Here is a 22306-nt window from a genome sequence, read left to right as displayed (position 1 = left end):
GAGTTGAAATGATCGAACAGCAGCAATTGAATTAGTCAGCATATCCATAGCACATAGGAAGTGCTTAATAAATGCCTGTTTTATTTATATTCTGCTTTGTGCCAGATGAGCAATATATGCTCCAAAAGGGCTTAAATAATGAATATAGGATCATATAAAAATGGACAAAATGAAATATATCTTGGAGCGTAATTGAGAGGCAGCAAGGCTAACTGGATAAACAAACAGGGTTATAAGACAGGAAGATGTACCTCTGACACTAGGTGGTTCTTCATTAATCCTGTGTATTTGGCAATATTTTTAGGATTAAAAAATTTTTAAATAAATCTTAATTGATGTCTTTTTTTAATGACCAGAAGTTTCCTCAGTATTCTTCTAGTACTATGTAGAGATCTGTATAACAAATATTATTTTTAAAGACGACCCCCCCCCCAAAAAAAAAAGAAAAGAAAAAGTCAGCAGAACTGACAAATACATGAAAAAAGCCAAAAATAAGGACAATATACCATACTCCTGGATCCCCCACCTCCACAAAGTGTTGGATTGGGGTTGTCTTCTCATATCTTTTTTGAAGCTATGCTTTAAAAATAATTTTTTTTAAACCCTTACTTTTCATCCTAGAATCAATACTGTGTATTGGTTTTAAGGCAGAAGAGTGTTAAGGGCTAGGCAATGGGGTTCAAGTGACTTGCCCAGGGTCACATGGCTGGGAAGTGTCTGAGGCCAGATTTGAACCTAGGACCTCCGATCTCTAGGCCTGGTTCTCAATCTACTGAGCCACTTAGCTGCCCCAGCTATGCTTGTGTGTTTTTTTTTTTTTTTTTTTTTTTTTTTTTTTTTTAATTTTTATTTTAAACCCTTAACTTCTGTGTATTGACTTATAGGTGGAAGAGTGGTAAGGGTAGGCAATGGGGGTCAAGTGACTTGCCCAGGGTCACACAGCTAGGAAGTGTCTGAGGCCGGATTTGAACCTAGGACCTCCCGTCTCTAGGCCTGGCTCTCAATCCACTGAGCTACCCAGCTGCCCCCTATGCTTGTTTTTTGAAACTTTCCAACATACACTTTTTTCCCTTTGGTCTTCCCACTTACGTTGTAGTTATTGTGTAGATTTTTTTCTTGTCTTTACCTGCTTCAACTTTTTATTAATTTATGTAGATCTTTCCAAGCCTTTCTGTATTCATTCTTTCATATAGCACAGTAATATTCCATTATGTTCATGTTCCACAAAGTGTTTGGCCATACCCTAATTAATGGATATATAATATTTTTAGTTACTTTATTTGCATAATTGCAAATTGCTTTCCAAAACGGTTTTACTGATTTACAACTATATCAGCAAAATACTAGTGTACCTATTGTTTTCTCGCATGTTGACTTTTCTAATCTTTGTCAATTTTACTAATTTGTATGGTGTGAAGTAAGACCTTAGGATTATAGTGATTTGGAGTATTTTATATAGTTATTAATAGTTTGAAAGTCTTTTGAGAACTTCGTTCATATATTTTGATTGCTTATCTATTGGGAATGATTGGTCTTTGTGCATATATTAATTGTTTATATATATTGGAGACCAAACCTTTATCAGAGAAATTTAATATAAAGTTTTTTTTCTCTTTCATGACTCCCTTCTTATCCTAGACATATTAATTTTATTTCTGTTGTGTAATTAGGATTTTGTACCCCAGGTCTCCATCTCCCAGAATCCCAATTTTGGTCCTTATGTTACCTCCTTACATTTTAGAGATAAAGTTTATGTAACCCCCCGCCCCTCTCCCTCTCTTCTCCCACTGCCCAGTAAACTTGTCTTTACTCAGGTTTTATCTGTTTCCTCTACTTCAAGTGATTATTAATAAATCTTATAAAATATAATACTTGGAGTTATTGGATGTTAATTTTAATCTTACAGTGTAGAATTTTTTCAGTTTCATGTAATCACTATTATCTTTTTTATCTTTTGTAATTACCTCTATACTTTATTTAGTTAAGAATATATCTCCGACTCATATCTAGAGAGGTCTATGATCTACTTTTTTTTGTGGTATTCTTTATTATTAAGGTCTTTTATCCATGTAGAATTTATGTAATATGGTATATAAGCTGTTTAGGATAAGCCTGTTTTCTGCCAGATTACTTTCTTGCTTTCTCAATAGTTTTTAATAAATTAGGAGTTTTTTTCCTAAATATAAAAATATAAACTTTAGAGCATTTACCAAACTACATTGATAAAAGGAATTAACTCACTAGGCCTATACCATTGAAATCACATGTCCAGAGCAGGAAAAAAGAATTAAAAAAAAAATTGTTTTTTAAATTTAGCACAATCCCCTTCTCCCTCCCAGAATGAAAGAAAAAACCAAACCTCTGTTACAGACATGAAGTCAAGGTAAAAAAATGTCCACAATGGCCAGTCTAAAAGAAAAATATATAAAAATATTTATTTGTGTATCAATGTATGTATACACCCACACCTACACCTATCTCATTCAGTTCTCTTGAAGCTTTAACTTCTATCTGGAGCTAGGTGGTATATTAATCATTAGTTCTTTGGAGTCATGGTTGAAAGTGTCTAAGTTTTAAAGCTGTTTTCTTTACATTATTATTGTGTAAATTATTGTCCTGTTTCTGTTCCCTGTATATCATGTCATACAAATATCTGGTTTCTCTAAAACAATCTCCTTCCTTATTTCTTCAGTACAATAGCATTCCATCACATTTATATACTAAAGCTTGTCCAACCACTGAAGGCATTCCCTCAGTTTCTAATTATTGTCATGACAAAAACTATATTTTTATACATCCTTATTTAAGAGTTTGCTTTGTATAGAACTAATCCATCCCATCACCTACCTTCTCTTTAACTTCCCCTTCCCTTTCTCTCCTATTTCTCTGTACCCATGTACAGGGTATGTGTTTTAAATGTAATATTGCATTCAACTGGATGTGTATTATTTTCTTCCTTGACCTTTTTAGGTGAGAATGAGACTTAAGCAACAGCTGCTTCTCCCTTCTTTCCTGATTGTATAGAATTCTAATCTTCCTCAGCTTGTCCCTCTTCTCCCTTTCACTCTTCTTTAAAGATCATTAAGACAGGGGACTGCTAGGTGGCTCAGTGGATTTAGAACCAGGCTTACAGATGGGTGGTCCTGGGTTCAAATTTGGTCTCAGATAACTTCTTAGCTGTGTGACCCAGGGGAAGTGATTTAACTCCAATTGTCTAACCTTTACTGCTCTTCTACCTTGGAAACAATAAACAATATTAATTCTAAGATAGAAACTAAAGATTTTTTAAAAAATCATTAAGACTTAACAAAACGACTCCCAGACTTTCTGTTATAAAATCCAGAGGGGACAAGATATGTCATCTCTCCGTATTAAAATGTAAAAAAAGAAATATATATATATATATGGAGGAAGAGATCCACATATGTGGATAGTGGTAGATCCACTCAGGGATCCCCCTGAACACCTGGTATTCTAACCTCCAGTTAGTGAGAGTGAAGTGAGAGTGAAACTGAATCACTTTCTCTCACTGGGCCAGTTGTGCAAACACCTTGGAGACAATAGTTATAAAACAGTATCTCTTTTTATTTTAAGAGGGAATACAAACTAAGGATCGGAACAAGGAGTCCCTAACTCTAAGCATTTTATCCTTGTTTAGACCTTTATCTTTTTTGTTGTTGTTCATGTTTATCTTTATATGTTTCCCTAAACTTTGTTTGAACTTAAAACTTTCTATACAGTTCAGGTCTTTTCATCGGGTATGCTTTGAAACTCTCTATTTTGATAAAAGTCCTTTTTTTTTTTCTCCTGCATAATTATATTCAGTTTTCCTGAGTAAGTTGTTCTTGGTTGAATGCCTTCTAGAATATATTTTAAACTCTTTACTCCTTTACAGTGGTGGCTGCTAAATTGTGTGGGATCCTGACTGTGGATCCCCAGAACTTGAATTCTTTCTTTATAAATATTTTTTATTTTACCTGGAAGTTCTAGATTCTGGTTGTTGTACTATGATGAGTTTCTTTCAGAAGCTGAGTGGTAGATTATACTTTTTCCTCTTGTTCTAAGAGATCTGAGCAGTTTTCTTTGAAGATTTCTGGAAATACACTATCTTGGCCCTGTTTTTTTGGTCTTGGCTTTCAGATAGTCCAATAATCCTTATTTTCCCTCCCTCCATTTGTTTTCCAGGTCACCTATTGTTCTTATGAGATACCTTATATTTTCTTCCTTTTTTTTAGTCTTTTGATTTTACTTTTAATATTATTGATTTTTATTTGGCCCATTCTAATTTTAAGGAAGTTTGTTACTTGACCAAGGTTTTGTACCTCTTATGCTAAGTATAAGATTAATTTCCTTTCAAAGTTTTTGATAGTTCTCATTTCTTTATCAATATTTTTCTTTTAGTGTGCTTATTTGATTTTTAAAATCATTTTTTAGCTCTTCATCTCTAATTCTTTATCTCTTTCAATGAATTCTGATTGGACTTGTGCTTAATTGTCATTTTTCTTTGAGGTTTTGCTTTTAGATGTTTCTAAACATCTTCTGGGTTGTGTCTTGAGTACCCTTGTCACCATAATAGTTCTTTATTATGGAATTCTTTTTGGATTTTTCTTCTATCCCATTTCCTGACTTTGGACTTTGTTAGGGCCAAGTTCTGTATACCTCTGGAGGGAAAGTCTGGGTTGGTACTATTGCTGCCTTTGTTGAGTTTTCTGTGTTGTGTTATTTCAGACTCTTAGGGATCATCTCAGGCTAGGTGCCTTCAACCTTTCAGTTCTCCCAAAGTGATCTGATGTGGGAAAATCTGTTTGTTGCCCCCAGTTGGCATTCTGCAAGTTCCTGACCTGGATTTGGGTCTGAGCTACAGTAGATTGTTGCTGGTCTATACCTCTTCTAGCTAGTTGGAAAGCTCCACTAGTTTAGAGCAATAGACCTGTGGGCTTCCCTTTATTTTAGTATTTCTACCTTGATTATTCTTCCCTTTCTACCTTGATTATTCTTCCATAGAATTCCGATTTGGCGAGAAGCTAGAACTCAAATTTTGCTTTGCTTCTGAGGTTTGAGCCACTTGCTTGACTCCTCACATCTGAGTACAGGTCCCTTATTCAGTCTGTAACTGGGTTCTATAACTACAAACTGAGTAATGAGTGACAAAAGTTGTCATTTGGCATCAATGCTTACAACTTTCATTAGTCTCTGGGTACTGAAGTGCTTAGATCCCATCGCAGTGTCCACAGATTTCTCCATCTCCTTTTTTTGGATTTCCAATTATGATTCAGTCAAGTTCATTTTCTAAATCTCTTCAGAGTAGTTTTGGGTGAGGAGCTGCTTTCTGCTACTCCACTACATTTATATATATATATATATATATATACATATATATATACATATATATATGTGCATGTTCCACTCNCCTCACATCTGAGTACAGGTCCCTTATTCAGTCTGTAACTGGGTTCTATAACTACAAACTGAGTAATGAGTGACAAAAGTTGTCATTTGGCATCAATGCTTACAACTTTCATTAGTCTCTGGGTACTGAAGTGCTTAGATCCCATCGCAGTGTCCACAGATTTCTCCATCTCCTTTTTTTGGATTTCCAATTATGATTCAGTCAAGTTCATTTTCTAAATCTCTTCAGAGTAGTTTTGGGTGAGGAGCTGCTTTCTGCTACTCCACTACATTTTTTTATATATATATATATATATACATATATATATACATATATATATGTGCATGTTCCACTCTCAAAAAGAGAACTTTTAATAAGGATCAAAGGTATTTGCACAATTTAGAGAATTGATTTTTTTTTTTGCTGATTGTAGAAATCTAATTTTCTTTTGTTTCAACAAATTAACGCTTTAGGGTTTTTTTGTCAGTTAAAATAGTTTTCTATTTAAAAAAACTTATTGCTATCTTTTTGTTTTGTATCACATTTTCAAAATGTATACAGATTGACTTCAATTAGGTTGAGAAATCAGAAAATATTTAGTCTTTTGAAAACTTCATGATTCCTCTCTGAGGAAAATACTGTATAAATAATAGTAGGACTAAAGATTTAATGAATACATCACTTCTTGGCCTATCAACTTTTACCTATGCTAAATCTGCGACTTTTTAAAAATAGACACTCACCCAGTACTCTGGCCCCTTTACTACATGATTCATGCAACTTTTAATATGCCTAGTCTCAGCAGTTTTATTTCTAGACTATGACTACAGCAGAAAGGTTGTTGGCATCACTGTGAGCACTGTAAGGCTTCTGTTGTCATTGTGGAGAGTCATTGATAGATATTAGGCAGCTCTGTCAGCCGAAGTTATTTCTAGTTGTGTGGTGCTTTAACAGTAAGCATTAGAATCTCATCTGTTGAAGGATATATAGTACACTGTTTCTCTTACAAGTAACAGTAAATACAAATTAATTGTGAAATTAGTTCTTTATTTTATTGATTTGATTAAACTCTCTCATCTTTTAGACTCTTCATTTCAGGGTAAGCCATATAAATGGTTTATCATCTCACTAGGCTAGTTTGAAAATCCATGACAGTTACCCTAAAGGTCCTTGTGCCCTGTCAAGCTGCCAGATTTAAACTGGTTAAGTTGGTTATTCCTTGGTGATTCCTCTTTCTGCAAAAAAACCAGGTTCTCATGGCTCCCCTTCCTCCTTTCTTCTCAGCTGAGAACCTTTATTCATATTTTACTGAAAAATTGGGGCCATTTGTGAAGAGCTCCCTCTTCATCTCACTTCAGATAGATGCTTTCTGTCACTATGTCCTCATTCACCTCTGTCCCTTCTCCCTGTTAAGATAAATCCCTCTACATACACAAGTGATCCTTCCATCCCTCTTTCTCTAACAATTTGCTTCCATGTCAACCTAACTCAAATGTATCCCTGGCTACTTGCTTCCTAAAATACAGGTTTGTTTTGACCATGTCACAATCCTATTCAGCAAACTATAGGAACTCCTATTAATTCCAAGATCAAGTCTAAAATCTTCTGGTTGGCTTTTAAAGTACTTCATAATCTTGGCCCTTTCAGTCCACTTACATTTTACTCTTCTCTGCCCCTTGAGATTCATTGGTAATGGCTTCATTGCTGTTCCTCACATAAGACACTTCATCTCCCTCCTTTTTTTATTGACTGTTTTCCATGCTTAGAATGCTCTCTCTTCTGGTGTCCAACTTCCTTCCTCAAGTCTCAGATAAAATTCCACTTTCTGCAAGAAGCCTTTCCCTAGCCCTAATTCTAGTTCCTTCCCCTGAAATAACCTATAATTTACCCTGTATATAATTGTTTGCATGTTTTCTCCCCTATCAGAATACAAATTTCTTAACAATGGGGACTGTTTGCTTTTCTTTGTATTCCTTGCACTTAGCATAGTGCCTGGCACATAGTAGGCCCTTAATAAATATTTGTTTACTGATTAAAGGAAAAGAATTCTGAACAGGTCTTATTACCAAGGAGGAATTAACAAGATAGTTTACTCACTGTATCAGTTTGCTCTTGAGAGGGGACTCCCTTAGTTTTTTGGTTTTTTTTATTATTGGGTTATTTTGGAATTCAGAAATAGTTTTATCTTCATTTATTTGTTTTTATTTTTAAGCAGCTAGTGCTTTAAGTGGTTATTGGTTGTATCTGTAGTTGACTTCATATTTGGAAGCTTGCAAAAGTGACACACATCCAAATGTTATGCTCAGCCAAGTTTAAAATAGCCCATCCTCATACCCATACACATTCCCTGGACTCCTTATATGTCTTCATCTTGGTGCTTATTGGATCAAAAAGTACCTAGACACTCTTAAGCTTTCATTAGGGCTAGAGTTCTGTTTTTATCTCTTAATAGCTGCCTGACTTTTGGAAGTCATTTTACCTCTGTGGGACTCCTAAACTGGAGCTGAATTGATTTTTAAGATTCCTTTTCACTCTAATACTTTTTTAACTTTGAATATGACTCTTAAATGTATTTTCTGTCATCATTTGCATATATTTCTTTTCTCTTAGTGTCCTAAAACTTGACTCATGAGTAAACTGTTGGAAGAATCTAGTTTATTCCTGTCTGTAGTAGGTCTGATTAGATAATAAGTACTTTGTAATTTCTGTTTCTCTTAGGAAAAGTGAGATCACAAGTTTGTTTATTCAAATTATGCTGTTGCAGTTCTTGAAGTTTATTAAGGTTTGCCCCCATTCTGATATTGCTTTTTTTTTTTTTTAATGTAGAGCTGCCAAATGCTATTAAATCAACTGAGAGAAATCACTGGAATCCAGGACCCTTCCTTTCTTCATGAAGCTTTGAAGGTTAGTTTGAAGAGTCGTTAGCAAAGACATTCAGAGATGTCATTATCCATATTTTAATTTTGTAGTAGAGCTAGGTAGAAATTAAACCTTGGGGAAAATGTTTAGAGAAGGAAAGCCTTATTCTGCTGCACTTTCACACAAAATATATGAAAAGATTCTGTTAGGGAATCATTGAAGACACCATTCCTGTCCTTACCCCCTCCATGTGTGCCCCCCCCCCTTCCCAAAACACCTTTGGGCAACTAGTGTGTGGCTCCTCAACCTATGCTGCCTTCTCCAAAGTAACTAGCACTTACCCAGCAACATTCCTCTCATATATCTGCGTTTCTACTTCCTGCCCCTTTTCAGAAAGTCTCCAACCACTCCTGTAGATATTCTAAATCGGAATTAGAGCACTTGGACAATTTAGCTGGCCATTTAATTTGTTAAAAGCAACTATGTCTATATGTATTAATGCTCTTTGGTGTGGCTTTTTTCCTTTTATTGAGCCTAAGGAAAGTACTGATCCCGAATAATAAGAACTTGCTAGCCAGAAAGTGCTTTGACTAGTTTGTCCTTGATTATGATGCTTTACTACAGAGATTCCATTTTTTTCCTTAGGCAAGTAATGGTGATATAACCCAAGCAGTAAGCCTTCTTACTGATGAAAGGGTTAAAGAACCAAGTCAAGACACCATTGCTGCAGAACCATCAGAAGGAGAAGGAAGTGCTGCCAACAAAGTACCAACAAGTAAGTAGATCTGATTATGTTCTTGTCTTATGCTAACAGAAATTAAGGAATTTATGGCTTAATACTTTGTGAAACATGATTGTTCTAAAAGAACTGAGTAGGCAATCAATAATACTTCACAAAAGTTACTTTATTTTGAAGGTCTTAGCTAAAACCAACTTTAGCTAGTTATTAGAAGTTATTCAACCATCAGTATTTCTATTAAGTCAATATAAGTATTAGCATAATGCTCTTCTCCTAATGGAACAGAGTATTGTTGTCTAATTGTTGAAAAGCTAATTGAACTTCTGAGGAACCCTTAATAGATGGCAAGTATTATCCCAAAAGAGGCATAATCTTTATAAAGCCCAAACAACTCTAAATAAGAGTTTAATTGAAAAGTAGTTCAGGTATCATAAACATTTTGAACTTGACTATATGTTAAATAATTAGAATGAGTTAATTGCTATTTTGTTTCCAAACACCATCAGGTATTAGATAACCTGGCAGTCTAGACCTATTGCTATCTGACTGCTCTGTCTTTTATATATACTTTATCATTCTTTCATTCTACTACTTCCCCTTCATGAAAGCTTTATTCTAGCCAGTCTGGGCCCCAACTATGTCATGATCATTTCTGCCTCTGTACTTTGCTTACACCATTCACCCCTTCCTGGAGTTTCTCTCCACCCAATCTAATTCCTACTCATTTAATTCATTTATTCATTCACCAAATATTTATGTACAAATTACTCAACTAGATTTTGGAAGAGAGATACACAGGTAGCTAAAATATAGTTCCTGCCCTCAGAGCTTAAAGTGGCAATGAGATCTTATAAAGTTTAGCTGAGAAGATACCTGAGATATACAACTTTGCAGTACTATATAATAACTATTAAAATAATACTATAGAAAAGAATGTAGTGTGAACATATAGAAGGTGTATGAAGTTCTCTGTAAGGTCAAAGTATGGGAAAAGCCATTTCCAACTAGAAGATGTAGAGAGGACTTCCTAGGGAAAACTAACTTTGGGTTTGGGTATTAAAAGATGGGGTTGGAATTCAAAAGATAGAAGTAATAAGGAGAACATAAAAGGCCTAGGGATCAACATGAGTGACAGTATAAAAACTGGGAGATACTGTGTTTAGGAAGCTAGATCTAGAGCTAGAAGGGAACATTAAAGGCCATCTAATCCATCTCCTTCATTTTACAGATGAAGAAACTGAGGCTTAGCGAGGCTAAGTGACTTGCTCATCATCATGCAGGTAGTAAGTGACAGCTAGGATTTGAATTCAGATCTTCTGACTCCAAATCCAGCATTATTTTCACTGCACCAGGGACAGTGAATAGGCCTGTTTGGCTCAAGTGTGGCCCATGGAAAAGAGTAATATGAGGTAAGATTAGAAATATAGTGGGGTGTCAAGTTATAGATAGCCTTGAAACCAAGATGAAAATTCAGGAGAAAAGGGAACTTTGTTTAGCAGGCAGTAAGGAACCATTGAAAGGTTTCTATCAAAATAATAACACGATCCTATTCTTGTTAATAAGGAAGATTATCTGGCACTGATGTGAAGGGAAAATTGCTTGGGAAGGTTGGTAGAAGGTTGAGGCTAAAGGAAAGGACATCATTCAGACCATTCCAATCTAGGTGGGTATAAGTGAGGCCTTGTACTGAGGTGGTAGCAGTGGGAATAGAAAGGCACAGAATCAAGTCATCACAGATGGAATTAGCACGATCTAGTAAGTGAGAAGATACGAGGGTGAGGGAGAGTGAAAAGTTGAAGATGAAGTAGCTGGGTAAATTGTGATGTTATTGGCAGATATGAAGAAGTCCTGAGAAGTAACCCTGCAGAGAGGCAACCTGGCCACTGTTGCTAGCACTGCAGCCACCACCACTGAGACCCAGAAAAGAAAATCTTGCCATCAGAATCCTTTCTTGGTTCTATCAAATCATTCAACATGGAAAACTGATAGAATTTGATTAATGGAAATGATATAGAAGAAGAGGCATTGGTGCTTGCCTCTTGAAGACCATGAGGCTTTCACATGTAATATGTAACTGAAATCTTTTGTGGGTCATCTAAAGGTGGACTTCCTGGAGAGCAGAGGCCATTTGACTTTTCTTTTTGTATCTTCAGCACACAGGTGTATATCAAATATTTAAGAAATACTTCATTCTAGTCAAGATGATAAATTTGTTTTGTAAAAGAGATAAATTGTGCTTTGTACAAATGGAGTGTGGAGTGCCATATGGACATATCTATATCAAGGTGTTCAAGTCATTTTGAAAGCTGGATCTTATATGTGAAAGAGGGTTTTTGTTTGTTTTGTCACTGAACTTAGAATCTTATTACTTTCTGTTGCAAGAACAAATCATTTTTCTTTTGAAATCCTCAAGCTATCAGTGAAATGATTAAGAAGGAAGAACCTCTTTAGGAGGAGTCTTATAGTCAGAGTTCTAGATGAATGACTTCATTAAATTTTCTGTATACTATTTCAGTTAATATCAGTCAAGATTTGCCTTTATGAACAAAAACTTCTAAGCTAAACTCATTGCATTGGTAAGGATTTTTCATAATCATAAACATATGATGACTGCTTGCTAAGTTTAGAACACTTATGTATAGAAGATATGGGAAGACTGGCCTGTGCCCTAGAGTTGCTTACAATCTGCATAGGGAAAGTGACATGTTAATAAAAATGTAGAATAGACTTAAGGACTATATGAATGATATAGGTAATGTTCCAAGAGTGTTGAAGAGGAAGTAATGATTTTCTGGAGGAAACTGGACTTGAGCTGAACCTTAAATAAAAGGTAAACTTTGGATAAATGGAAAAGTAGGACTGAGCAACAGCAAAAATTTCTAACTGTAGGCCTGTAAGACTTAAAGGGGTTGGGGAGGGGGAAGGGTGTTGATGGTGGAAAATATGAAACATTGGTCAGAATTATTGCATATTTTCAAGTAATCCCCCTCATAAATATTTATCCTTTATTCAGTGAAAACAAAGTTCTTATCAAAAGCAATGAAAGCAAGTCTAGGACAGCAAATTCCAAATTTGCTCCCTCTGGTAGGGGATGTAAGGGGGAATATATGTATGCTTGCCAGGACTTTTCCTCTGGAGGGAGGGGATGGATTCTTATGTCCTCAGAAGGTCCTGGATCTCTCTTCTGATAAAGCAAGTTCTCCACTAAGTTTACATATATCATTTACATACATATCATATATACATATAATTTCATATCACATTTACATAAACATCATATTATCATAATCAGCTTACTTCCCCACCCTATGTTCCTTTTATCTGCTCTACTACTAAGAGTAATTTTTGAGAATTACAGATACCCTCTTTCCATGTAGAAATATAATTTTTTAAAAAAAAATCCTTACCTTCTGTCTTAGAACCAATTCTGTGTATTGGTTCTAAGGCAGAGGAGTGGTAAGGGCTAGGCAATGGAGGCTAAGTGACTTGCCCAGGGTCACACAGCTAGGAAGTATCTGAGGCCAAATTTTAACCTAGGACCTCCTGTCTCTAGGCCTGGCTCTCAATACACTGAGCTACCCTGCTTCCCCCTAGAAATACTAATATTTTGACCTTAATGAGTCCCTTAGATTTTCTCTTTCTTATTTACCTTTTTAGCCTTCTCTTGGGTCTCATGTTTGGACTTCACATTTTTTGTTTAGGTTTTACTTATTCCTCAGGAATGCTTGGAAATCTTCTGTCTTATTGAATATCCATATTTTTCACCTGAAAAAATATATACTTAGTTTTGCTGGACGGGTGACTCTGGATTATAAACCTAGATATTTGCCTTCCTGATATCATTCCATGCCTTCTGATCCTTTAATGTAGAAGCCACTAGATCCTGTGTGTTCTAATTGAAGCTCCATAGTATTTGTATTGTTTCTGTTTGGCTGCTTGTAGTATTTTCTCCTTGGCTTGGGGGCTCTTGAATTTAGCTATTATATTCCTGGAAGTTGTCATTTAAGGATTTCTTTCTGGAGGTGATTTGTGGATGCTTTCAATTTCAATTGTATTTTCTTGTTTGAGAATATTTGGGCAATTTTTTAAAAATAATTTCCTGTTGATTGCCCTGTCCTGAGCTCCACCCTGAGTTTTTAGCAAAAAGCTCCACCCTGAGTTTTTAAAAGCAAAAAGATCTGGACCCCTCTCTGGGTCCACCACCTACCCCAAACTAGGATCCATATCCTCACCACAGGCCCAGACGAGAACCCCAGGCCTTGTTCTGGGCCCATACAGATCAGCCCACTTCAGCACAGACTGCCCTGGGCTGGGACTCTGGACCCCACCATAGGTTTATTATAAGGTGGTAGAATGGTAAGTCATCTTGGATTTGGCGTCAGTATTTTGATCTCTAAAATGAGGGAGTTGACCTAAATTAGTTTTTCCTAATCTTTAAGCATAAAAGCTGCTTTATCATTCTTTTCTCTCCCTAATTTTTAGAATTCCCTTTGACATAAACATGATAATAATTGTACTTAGTAGCTATTGATTGAATAAAGAATGACAGAAGGCTTCTATGAATTTTGCAATGCTTTTAAATGAATTTGCAGTTTGTGAAATACAGCATTATTTCTATTTGAAGAATCAATACATACATATATATATATTTTTATGCAAAATGTGCTGTTTATTAAAGGTATGTTTACTTAATGAAGATGTTGTTTTAGCACAAGAAACAAGTAAGAAGTTAGCCAGGTTGGGGTGGAATGTAGCAGAAGACCAGTACTTAAAAACACTATTTGTAGGACTAGCTAAGTTGTTCAGTGGATTGAGAGCCAGGCCTAGAGATGAGAAGTTCTATGTTCAAATATGGCCTTAGACACTTCTTAGCTATGTGACCCTGGGCAAGTCACTTAACCCAGTTACTTAGCCCTAACCCTATTTCTGCTTTAGAACCGATATTAAGATGGGGAAGTAAGGATTGGGGGGGAGGGAGGAAGCTGTCTGAAATATTAAAACTATCTGGCACTTCATTTCTTCGGCTCATTCCTCCTCTCCTCAATTGCCTCTGATATTCTAGCACTGGTAAGCTGTTCAGTTAGCATTTTAGGTAGATATCAGCAAAGAAATCTTTACCCTGTACTCTTTGTTGTTCAGTCCATCTGTGGGGTAGAGTATAGTTGGGGGAGGAGGGAGAAGAAAGACAAGTTTTGGATTCTTTTTCTAATGTTGGTCTGTAGGAAAAAATTTCACATATGCTAAGCAGTTCATAAACCTGTATTCACAAGTAATATTAACTTTTTTGTTCTTTTCTGCCGTAAACTTTAAAGTTTTATTGGCATAAAGTTTAATGTTAAAGAAGAGCTTGTAAACTGCTCCATGTGAGTTAAGATCACGTTGGAAAGTACTAAACTGAGGTGGTGCTTTTTTAGCTTTAAACTAAGGTTTGTGGGGTTTTTGAGGTCTTTAAGTGAAAAGTGGCTATTGATGTAGAAAATAGTTATGTTAAGAGTGATTAGGTACTGTGAAACTCTCATTTGTGATTTGATAGTTCTTGGGTCCCAGAGTCCAACTGCATAATATCTACTAGTTAAAAGATTAGTGAGAACCAAGAATACTTAAGTTGCATGTGGATGTATGAGTTTTCTAAACACTAGTTTTGTTTGTTTTAGCATAAATATTTACAGGGCTAAAAGTTTAATAGGTTCATTAGCCTGATTCTAAGAATGGGAATAATGGTTCATTTTACTGATCTGTAAAATAAAAGGTTTGCACTAGAAGTCTTCTGTCCATTCCAAGGCTAGGTCTATGATCCCGTGATTACAGACTGATTTTCATATGGCTAACTTTTTAAATTTAAAGGTTTTTTTCCTTAAAGTATCATTCATTTATAACTAAAAATTTTATAAGTATAGTTTTTTTTCTTAAACCCTTACCTTCCATCTTGGATTCTACTGTGTTTTGGTCCTAGGGCAGAAGAGCCTTTAAAAAATGGATAAATTAAGGAGTAATATAAATCACTGCTAGAACTCACCTAAGCATGTAATCTGTGGTATTAAAATGAATAATTTAGTTTTTTTATAGCAGCTAGGTGTCTCTGGATTCAGAGCCAGGCCTAGAAGGGAGGTCCTGGATTTAAATCTGGTCTTAGAAATTTCCCAACAATGTAACCCTGGGAAAATCACTTAACCTTCATTGCCTAGCCTTTACTGTTCTTCTGCCTTAAGCAAAAACAATCCAAAGAAACAAGTCAGAAAGTTTACTAAAGCAGCTGGGTTACTGTGTTGACCTCAGCTTCAAGGGGTTAGCTCTCCCTGTATCTGAACTTTAGAATACTAGATATTCAGGGTCTTTTTTTTTTTTTTAATGTTATTGCTATCTCAGTACATTCATTTCATTAACATGAACTTTCATCTCCAGCCTTAGTTCTTCTGAGCTTTAGTCTTCTTAACACTGTTCTTACAGGATCACGCCACATTTTTATGGAGTTTACAACTTGTCCTTAATTTTGTCTTCTCTGCATGCCTTTTAAAAATTCAAGTTGATTGGTGAGTTTATGTGTCCATGTCAATTTCTTTAAACAACTGAGGATTATAAGACCATTAGAGGCCATATAGACCATTTCCGTACAGGTACAGATTTGTTCAAGGTTATACAGGCAATAAGCGTCAGAGGAGATTTGAACACAAATCCTCTTACTCTAGAGTCAGTGATATTTCTTCTTTATGTCATATCATGTTTCCTTACCATTTTATTTTTGTCTTAGTTATCCCCCTCACTTTCTAATCAACCAGGTTTCTTTTTGTGACTTCAGAATTTTGTTCTTGAGTGCTTCTCATCTCTCTTTAGCTGACATTTCCTATAGAATTTTAGGCCACATTTTGAGAAGGCTATTTATAAGCTGGAGTGTCTGGAGAAGGATGACTGTGAAATAATATAGGGCTTTGACTTCATATAATATGAGTGTTCCGTTGAGATGTTTTGCCTGGAGGGGGGAAAAAAGACGGGGTGGATATAACTATCTTTAAGTATTTGAAAGACTAATCTTGTGGAAAATGGATTAGACATATTCTGTCCTCAGAGGACAGGACCTAGAGGTAATAAATAAATAGAAACTGTAGAGAGACAAATTTAGGCCTGTTACAAAGTAAAACTTTTCCAGCAATGATTATATAAAAATAGAATGGATTTACTAGGAAAGGGAAGTTGTAGATTCCTTTCCCTCACTGAAGGTTTTCAGGAAAAAGCTGAATGGTTGAGTATGTATCATAGATTGGAGTAGATCTGGCTTTTGAGGTCCCTTACAACTGGGATTATTTTATTCTGAGTGCACTCAAGTGAGAGAAATAACAAATAAGAAAGGTTGGCTTGAAATGGGAACACAGGTTATGAATATTACGTAAGGTAGGTTTTTTAAAATAATGTGTAATGTTTTATTTTGACACTTGTTAAGAGCATTTGTTTTTTAGTAGGGCAGCTCTCTGCATTTTCTGTTACTACTATTTGTTTTACCTAGATCTATTATAAACAATACTGAGTCTTCTAGTTAGTAGCCTGGTTCCTAACACATCTTGTAGTTCTGGAAATTCATTCATCTGGGCCCAATCTCCATAAAATCCTTGAATTTTTCCACATTATTATAAAATGAAATAGTACTTACCAAGCCTTTACTGACCTTATATATTAATTAGATGAGCTAGTGTTTTTAAGAAATCTTAATTGTCCTAGCTAATTGGTTCTCAAATTTTTTTGTCTCAGGGCCCACTTATACTCTTAAAAACTGAGAGGTATATTGTATCTAGCAAAATTCACTATATTAGATATGAAAACATTTTGGAATTATTGTGAAAATATTTTTGACTTTATGACTTCCCTAAAAGAATCTTGAGTCTCTAGATTACATTCCAGATCAGTTATCTTAGCACTTATGAGAAAATTGTTAGTGAGAGTTTTCAAATCCTGAAGCTCTTAAATCACTTAGACTGGTGGATGGAAATAGACTTAGATGGAATTCAATCAACCATTTATCTGCATGATTTCTTTTTTATTTCATTTGTGGGGGAAGGAGTATAGTTTTTATGAACTGAATGTCCAGGTGATTATTTTTTTAGCAGCCAGAAATAGTTAGTGTTATGTAGAGGTTAGGAAACTTAAAGCATTGTACTCTTGATGTACACATAAGTCCACAGAGCTCTTTTAGCTGATGTTCAAATTAAGGAAATTTAACTGGCAGATACAAGAGATATTTTTTATTCTTTGGAAAGACAGTACTATGAAGGAGAAAGATTATTCATCTTTATTCCTATAGATTGTTGTTCTGAGGACTGTTTAGAGTTAATTCCCACATATAAATTACTCATTTGCTTTTCTGGTCTACCTGGTGTGATAATGTCAGTATTACCCTGATCTGTTGTATATTGGGGATTTGGTATTTGGAATGTGTTGCATTACAGTGTGAATGTCTTGTCTTTTTCTTCCTCTAGTTCAAATGAACATATATTTTATGCAACTGTATAAAAACACCAAGATATACTTTTGTTTGTTTGTTTACAGAAGTAATTGATCCAACACATGATAATAAAGATGATCTGCAGGCAGCCATTGCTTTGAGTCTACTAGAGTCACCAAAAATTCAAGCTGATGGAAGGGATCATAACAGGTCATTTGATTAATTTACATTTTAAAATCCCCAGCTAGTATCAGTTATCAAAGGCAACAGTGAAATAAGGTATTATTTAAAAAGCCCATTATAAACATCAAGATATTGTAAATATTACCTCTTTCCAGATGTTATAATAGAAATTTGAGCTTCACCAAGGAATATGGTTCAAGGAACCACTTTTGTGATAATGATCCTTTTGATAACCCCAAATTCTTTCATCTGATAATTATCAAATACATTTTGTGTTTAAGGTCAAGACTGTGATGGACTGTATTAGAATCAGTATTCTCAATTTCTATGAATCTGTGAATCTCTTCCCTTTTTTTAAATAAGAATATATGAATGTATATGTAAAACTTATTCCTTGATTTTTTAATTAAAAACATGAATTTATTTCATAGATGGAGCCAGTGGCTATATAGTTCTTCTGAACTTCGATCTTGTTACAAAATTTACCATGTGGTATACAAATGAAATGAGGTTTTTAAGCATTTTTATAAACTATAAAACACTATCTAAGTGCCAACTACTATTTTGCCAAGATTAACTCTTCATTTTGTATTCACATATTTTGGAACAATACAGGACTCATGAAGCAACTGCTATTGAAAATAAACGCTCAAAGAGGAAACGTTGTGAAGTCTGGGGAGAAAACCCGAACCCCAATGATTGGAGGAGAGTGGATGGTTGGCCAGTTGGACTTAAAAATGTTGGCAATACCTGTTGGTTTAGTGCTGTCATACAGGTAGTTTTTTAGAGAATCTTATGCACATAATTTATATCACCAAACTTAAATATAAGGCATATATGCTTAAAATTTGAACAAGGATCTAAAATTATAAACAAGTCTTTTAAAAATGTGTCACTGAATTTTGTTGAAATTGGTTTCTTCAGAGTTTTGGGGCCTAGATATCCTAAGGACTAAGTCAGATGAAGATAATGTATTTGTTTGAGGATATTTTGTAATTATAGCTCCAGGTTCAAAAATAATTTTAGAATTCTTTATTTCTTAAACTGGATTTAGATAGTAATTCAACTAAAATTTTATAATATAGCTTCTAACCTTATCTGTATGACCTTGGGCAAATGATTTAATCTTTATGGTCCTTGTTTTTCTTTCTGTAAAATGGGGATGGATTAAATGGCCTTGAGGCCTTTTTCCAACTGTAAATAATCACTTCCAACATAGCACTTTAGATGAGATTACAAAACAGAAAGTTACCAATTTGAAATTTTAACAGATTGACCTAATGACTTTACTTATGTGAGATCTTGGTTTTCTTTTGGATCTTGTTTTCCATAGTGTCACTTGAGAGAGGCTGTTTAGGATGCTGACCAGTTAAACTTAACTTCAAGCTCTTTGAAGTGGAAGTTAGGATAAATTACATTTATGGCCTTTTGTGTTTATTGTTGTATATTATTCTGAGTGTATCTGCATAGTAGATAAAGATGTTCCATTTATTTAAAATAAATTTCTGAATTGTATATTATTCTGAGTGTATTTGCATAAAGGTGCTTCATTTATTTCAAATTTAGAATAAATTTCTGTATTGTTGTATATTCTGAGTGTTTTGTATAGATAAAGATGCTTCATTTATTTAAAATTTAGAATAAATTTCTGCCTACCTTCTTTAGATTTCAAGCTCTTGTGGGGAAGAATGAACCATTTGAGTGCCTGGTGCCTTTCCCCTTCCCTCAGCTATTATGTAAGCTCCTTGAGGGCAAATACTGTATTTGTTATTATATCCTCAGAGTGTGTAGCATGGTACTGTGTTCTTTAAGATCTCTTTAAGAGATCCAACAGTCTTGACCTTTTAAAGGAGCATTCTGATCATTCCTTACAAAATTCTTAATAAATGGTACTAGGTTCTTAATAAACATTACTGGATTGAAAAGTTAACATTTTAATGGATTCTTATTGAAATGCTAATGAACAGAGAATGCCAGATGTAAATGCATAAATATGTTATTTTTTATGTATTTTGAGGTGAAAGTTACAAGCCATACTTTTTTCCCCCTAGTCTCTCTTTCAACTATCTGAATTTCGAAGACTTGTTCTTGGCTACAGTCTTCCACAAAATATACTTGAAAATTGCCGAAGCCACACAGTAAGTTGGTACTGAGTGATTTCCATAATTATGACAGTTCCTATCAGCTTGGAGGATTTTAAGCTTTTGGCTTCTTTCAAGGTTTTGTTTCTGATCTTCTTTGATTTTTCCTAACAGTTGCTTTCCCCTCTGACTGGCAAGTTTTCTTCTCTTATAACATAAAACAAATTTTTAAAAATTATGTAGAATTTTAAATTTATGTGCAAAATAATGGGACATTAAGGGAAGAATTCAAAGAATGTTAATTGAGAGAGTCACCTTGTTGCCACTAGTTTCTATGTCTTTGCCTCTGGGATTCAGTGAATAGATGATTTAGAAATATTTGTTCTATTTTGGTTCATCCCCTCAGTGGGACTTCATAGCTGTTCAACCAAAATCTCCAGAGGCCTGGAAATTCTTGGAACAGAGAGAGTAATCTATTCTTATCAGAGGACTGAGCCTTCAGCCAGGGGTCTAATACCTCTCTAGATTTCTCCTGGTTATGTATTTTCCTGACAACAAGAGGGATGGCAGCTGCAGAGAATGATCATATGTTTGGTCCTTGGCCAAGATTGTCATTCCTACTTAGACTTTACTAAGTTTAGCAGTAATCACGTAGGCCTTGAAATGTCTCTTGTTTTCTAGTTCAGGGCCTAGCTTTTTCCTGAATTGGGTTGAATACAGATTAAGGGGTAGTCATGGACACTTGTTCTTTTGAAATACTCTTAATTCTCTACATTAAATGATAATTATCTTATATGTTGTTTTTTCACAGGAAAAAAGAAATATTGTATTTATGCAGGAGCTGCAGTATCTGTTTGCTTTAATGATGGGATCAAATCGTAAATTTGTAGACCCTTCAGCAGCCCTGGATCTCTTAAAGGGAGCATTCCGATCAGCTGATGAACAACAGGTACAAAAGAAATAATTTTTTTTTTGCTCCAAAAGTTCTTTCATTATTCTTTGTTGATGCCACATAGACTTTGCTTTATTCTTCCAGGGTTAGCATCTGATTTAGCTTTGAAAAATGGATGTCTAATATAGGTGCTTATTTGGATTATGGAAAGCCTTTAAAGCATAGGTAATTAAAGAGGAAGAAGAAAAGGGTTTTTGGAAAGTAGAAGAGGGGAGGAAGGGTAGGAAAAATGGGAAGGAAGAAAAATGCAAATGTCGTATCAGTCAATCAACAAGTGTTTATTATGTTCTCCACACAGTGCTAAGCATTGAGTAGGCTTAATGAGCTTATGTTAAGAATAAATATAAAGTTGGGGCAGCTGGGTAGCTCAGTGGATTAAGAGCTAGGCATAGAGCCTGGAGGTTCTAGATTCAAATCTGGCCTCAGACACTTCCCAGCTATGACCTTGGGCAAGTCATTTAACACCTATTGCCTAGCCCAGGGATGGGCAAACTTTTTAAAGAGGAGGCCAAAGGAAAGGAAATGCTCATCTGTCAGTCTGTTTCTAAGGCAACTCTTTTGAAGTTTCATTGTAATGTATCCTACTCATTGTATTCGTCAGATTAGGAATAATGTCGGGCAGCCAGATAGAACATTTCTGGGGGCTGCATCTGGCCCCCAGGCTATAGTTTGCCCATCCCTTGGAATCACTACACAGTATTATTATATACATTCTAAGATGGAAGGTAAGGGTTTAAAAAAAGAGAATAAAGTTACACACACATGCATATAAATATATATATATATTTTTACACATAACACATGTTGTAATTAAATACACAGTTCTATGGAAAAAGTGGCTACTAGTTTTTTTTTTTTTTTTAATAAAACCCTTACCTTCCTTCTTGGAATCAATATTTTGTATTGGTTCCAAGGCAGAAGAGTGGTAAGGGCTAGGCAATGGGGGTCAAGTGACTTGCCCAGGGTCCCACAGCTGGGAAGTATCTGAGGCCAGATTTAAATTTAGGACCTCCTGTCTCTAGGCCTGGCTCTCAATCCACTGAGTTACCCAGCTGCCCCTTGGCTACTAGCTTTTGAAGGAGGACCAGGAAAGGTTTCATGCAAAAAAATTGTGCACGAGCTTCATCTTGAAGAAAGGGATTCAGTGAGGCAGAGGTGAACAGGGAGCATATTTTACACTTGGGGTCAGCCGGTTTAAAAGCAGGGAAATGAAAGTCTGAGTGTTGTGAATGAAGAACAGAGAGAAGACCAGTTTGGCCAGATTGCAGTATTGAGGATGAAATGTGATGGAGAAGCTCAGGAGAGCTTCCAACTATTGAGTTTCTTCAGAAAGTTTTGTTGTTGCTATGGGAAACAAGAATTTCCCCCTGGATCCATGGACCTTTTAACTTCATTTCAACTCAATAAGAATATTTATTAGGTGCCCGTTATGTGCCAGGCACTTTGCATCATTTATTTTATCTGACCCATAGCCATTTAAATTATTCAGCTGGCACTAATGTAGTATGAGGGAATTTGCCAACATAGATTAGACCAGTCAGGTGGATGATAGGTACAAAGAGAGTGGAGGCTTTTATGCTTATTTCCATTTTCATTCTTTTAAGCACTTTTTATTCCAGCATTCTTGTCTAAGGCCCAAAGTGGCTTCATTTCTCTTGTTCACTGTGAGAAT

General features: G+C 35.3%; 1 protein-coding gene across 1 annotated transcript in view; it reads left to right on the top strand.

Moving 5' to 3' along the window:
- The window catches only part of USP28 (ubiquitin specific peptidase 28), a 71524-nt gene that overhangs the window by 21356 nt on the left and 27862 nt on the right, over positions 1-22306 (top strand). Inside the window, exons 2-7 of the mRNA XM_044669571.1 lie at positions 8216-8293; positions 8894-9023; positions 17523-17628; positions 18217-18376; positions 19653-19739; positions 20494-20631. Of these exons, the coding sequence (XP_044525506.1) occupies positions 8216-8293; positions 8894-9023; positions 17523-17628; positions 18217-18376; positions 19653-19739; positions 20494-20631 (699 nt within the window). The remainder of the gene's footprint in view (positions 1-8215; positions 8294-8893; positions 9024-17522; positions 17629-18216; positions 18377-19652; positions 19740-20493; positions 20632-22306) is intronic.

This window comes from Gracilinanus agilis, chromosome 3 (genome assembly GCF_016433145.1).
Source record: "Gracilinanus agilis isolate LMUSP501 chromosome 3, AgileGrace, whole genome shotgun sequence".
NCBI classification, from domain to species: domain Eukaryota; kingdom Metazoa; phylum Chordata; class Mammalia; order Didelphimorphia; family Didelphidae; genus Gracilinanus; species Gracilinanus agilis.
The sequence above is the reverse complement of the archived record's forward strand: the minus strand, read 5'-3'. Positions and strand labels throughout refer to the sequence as shown.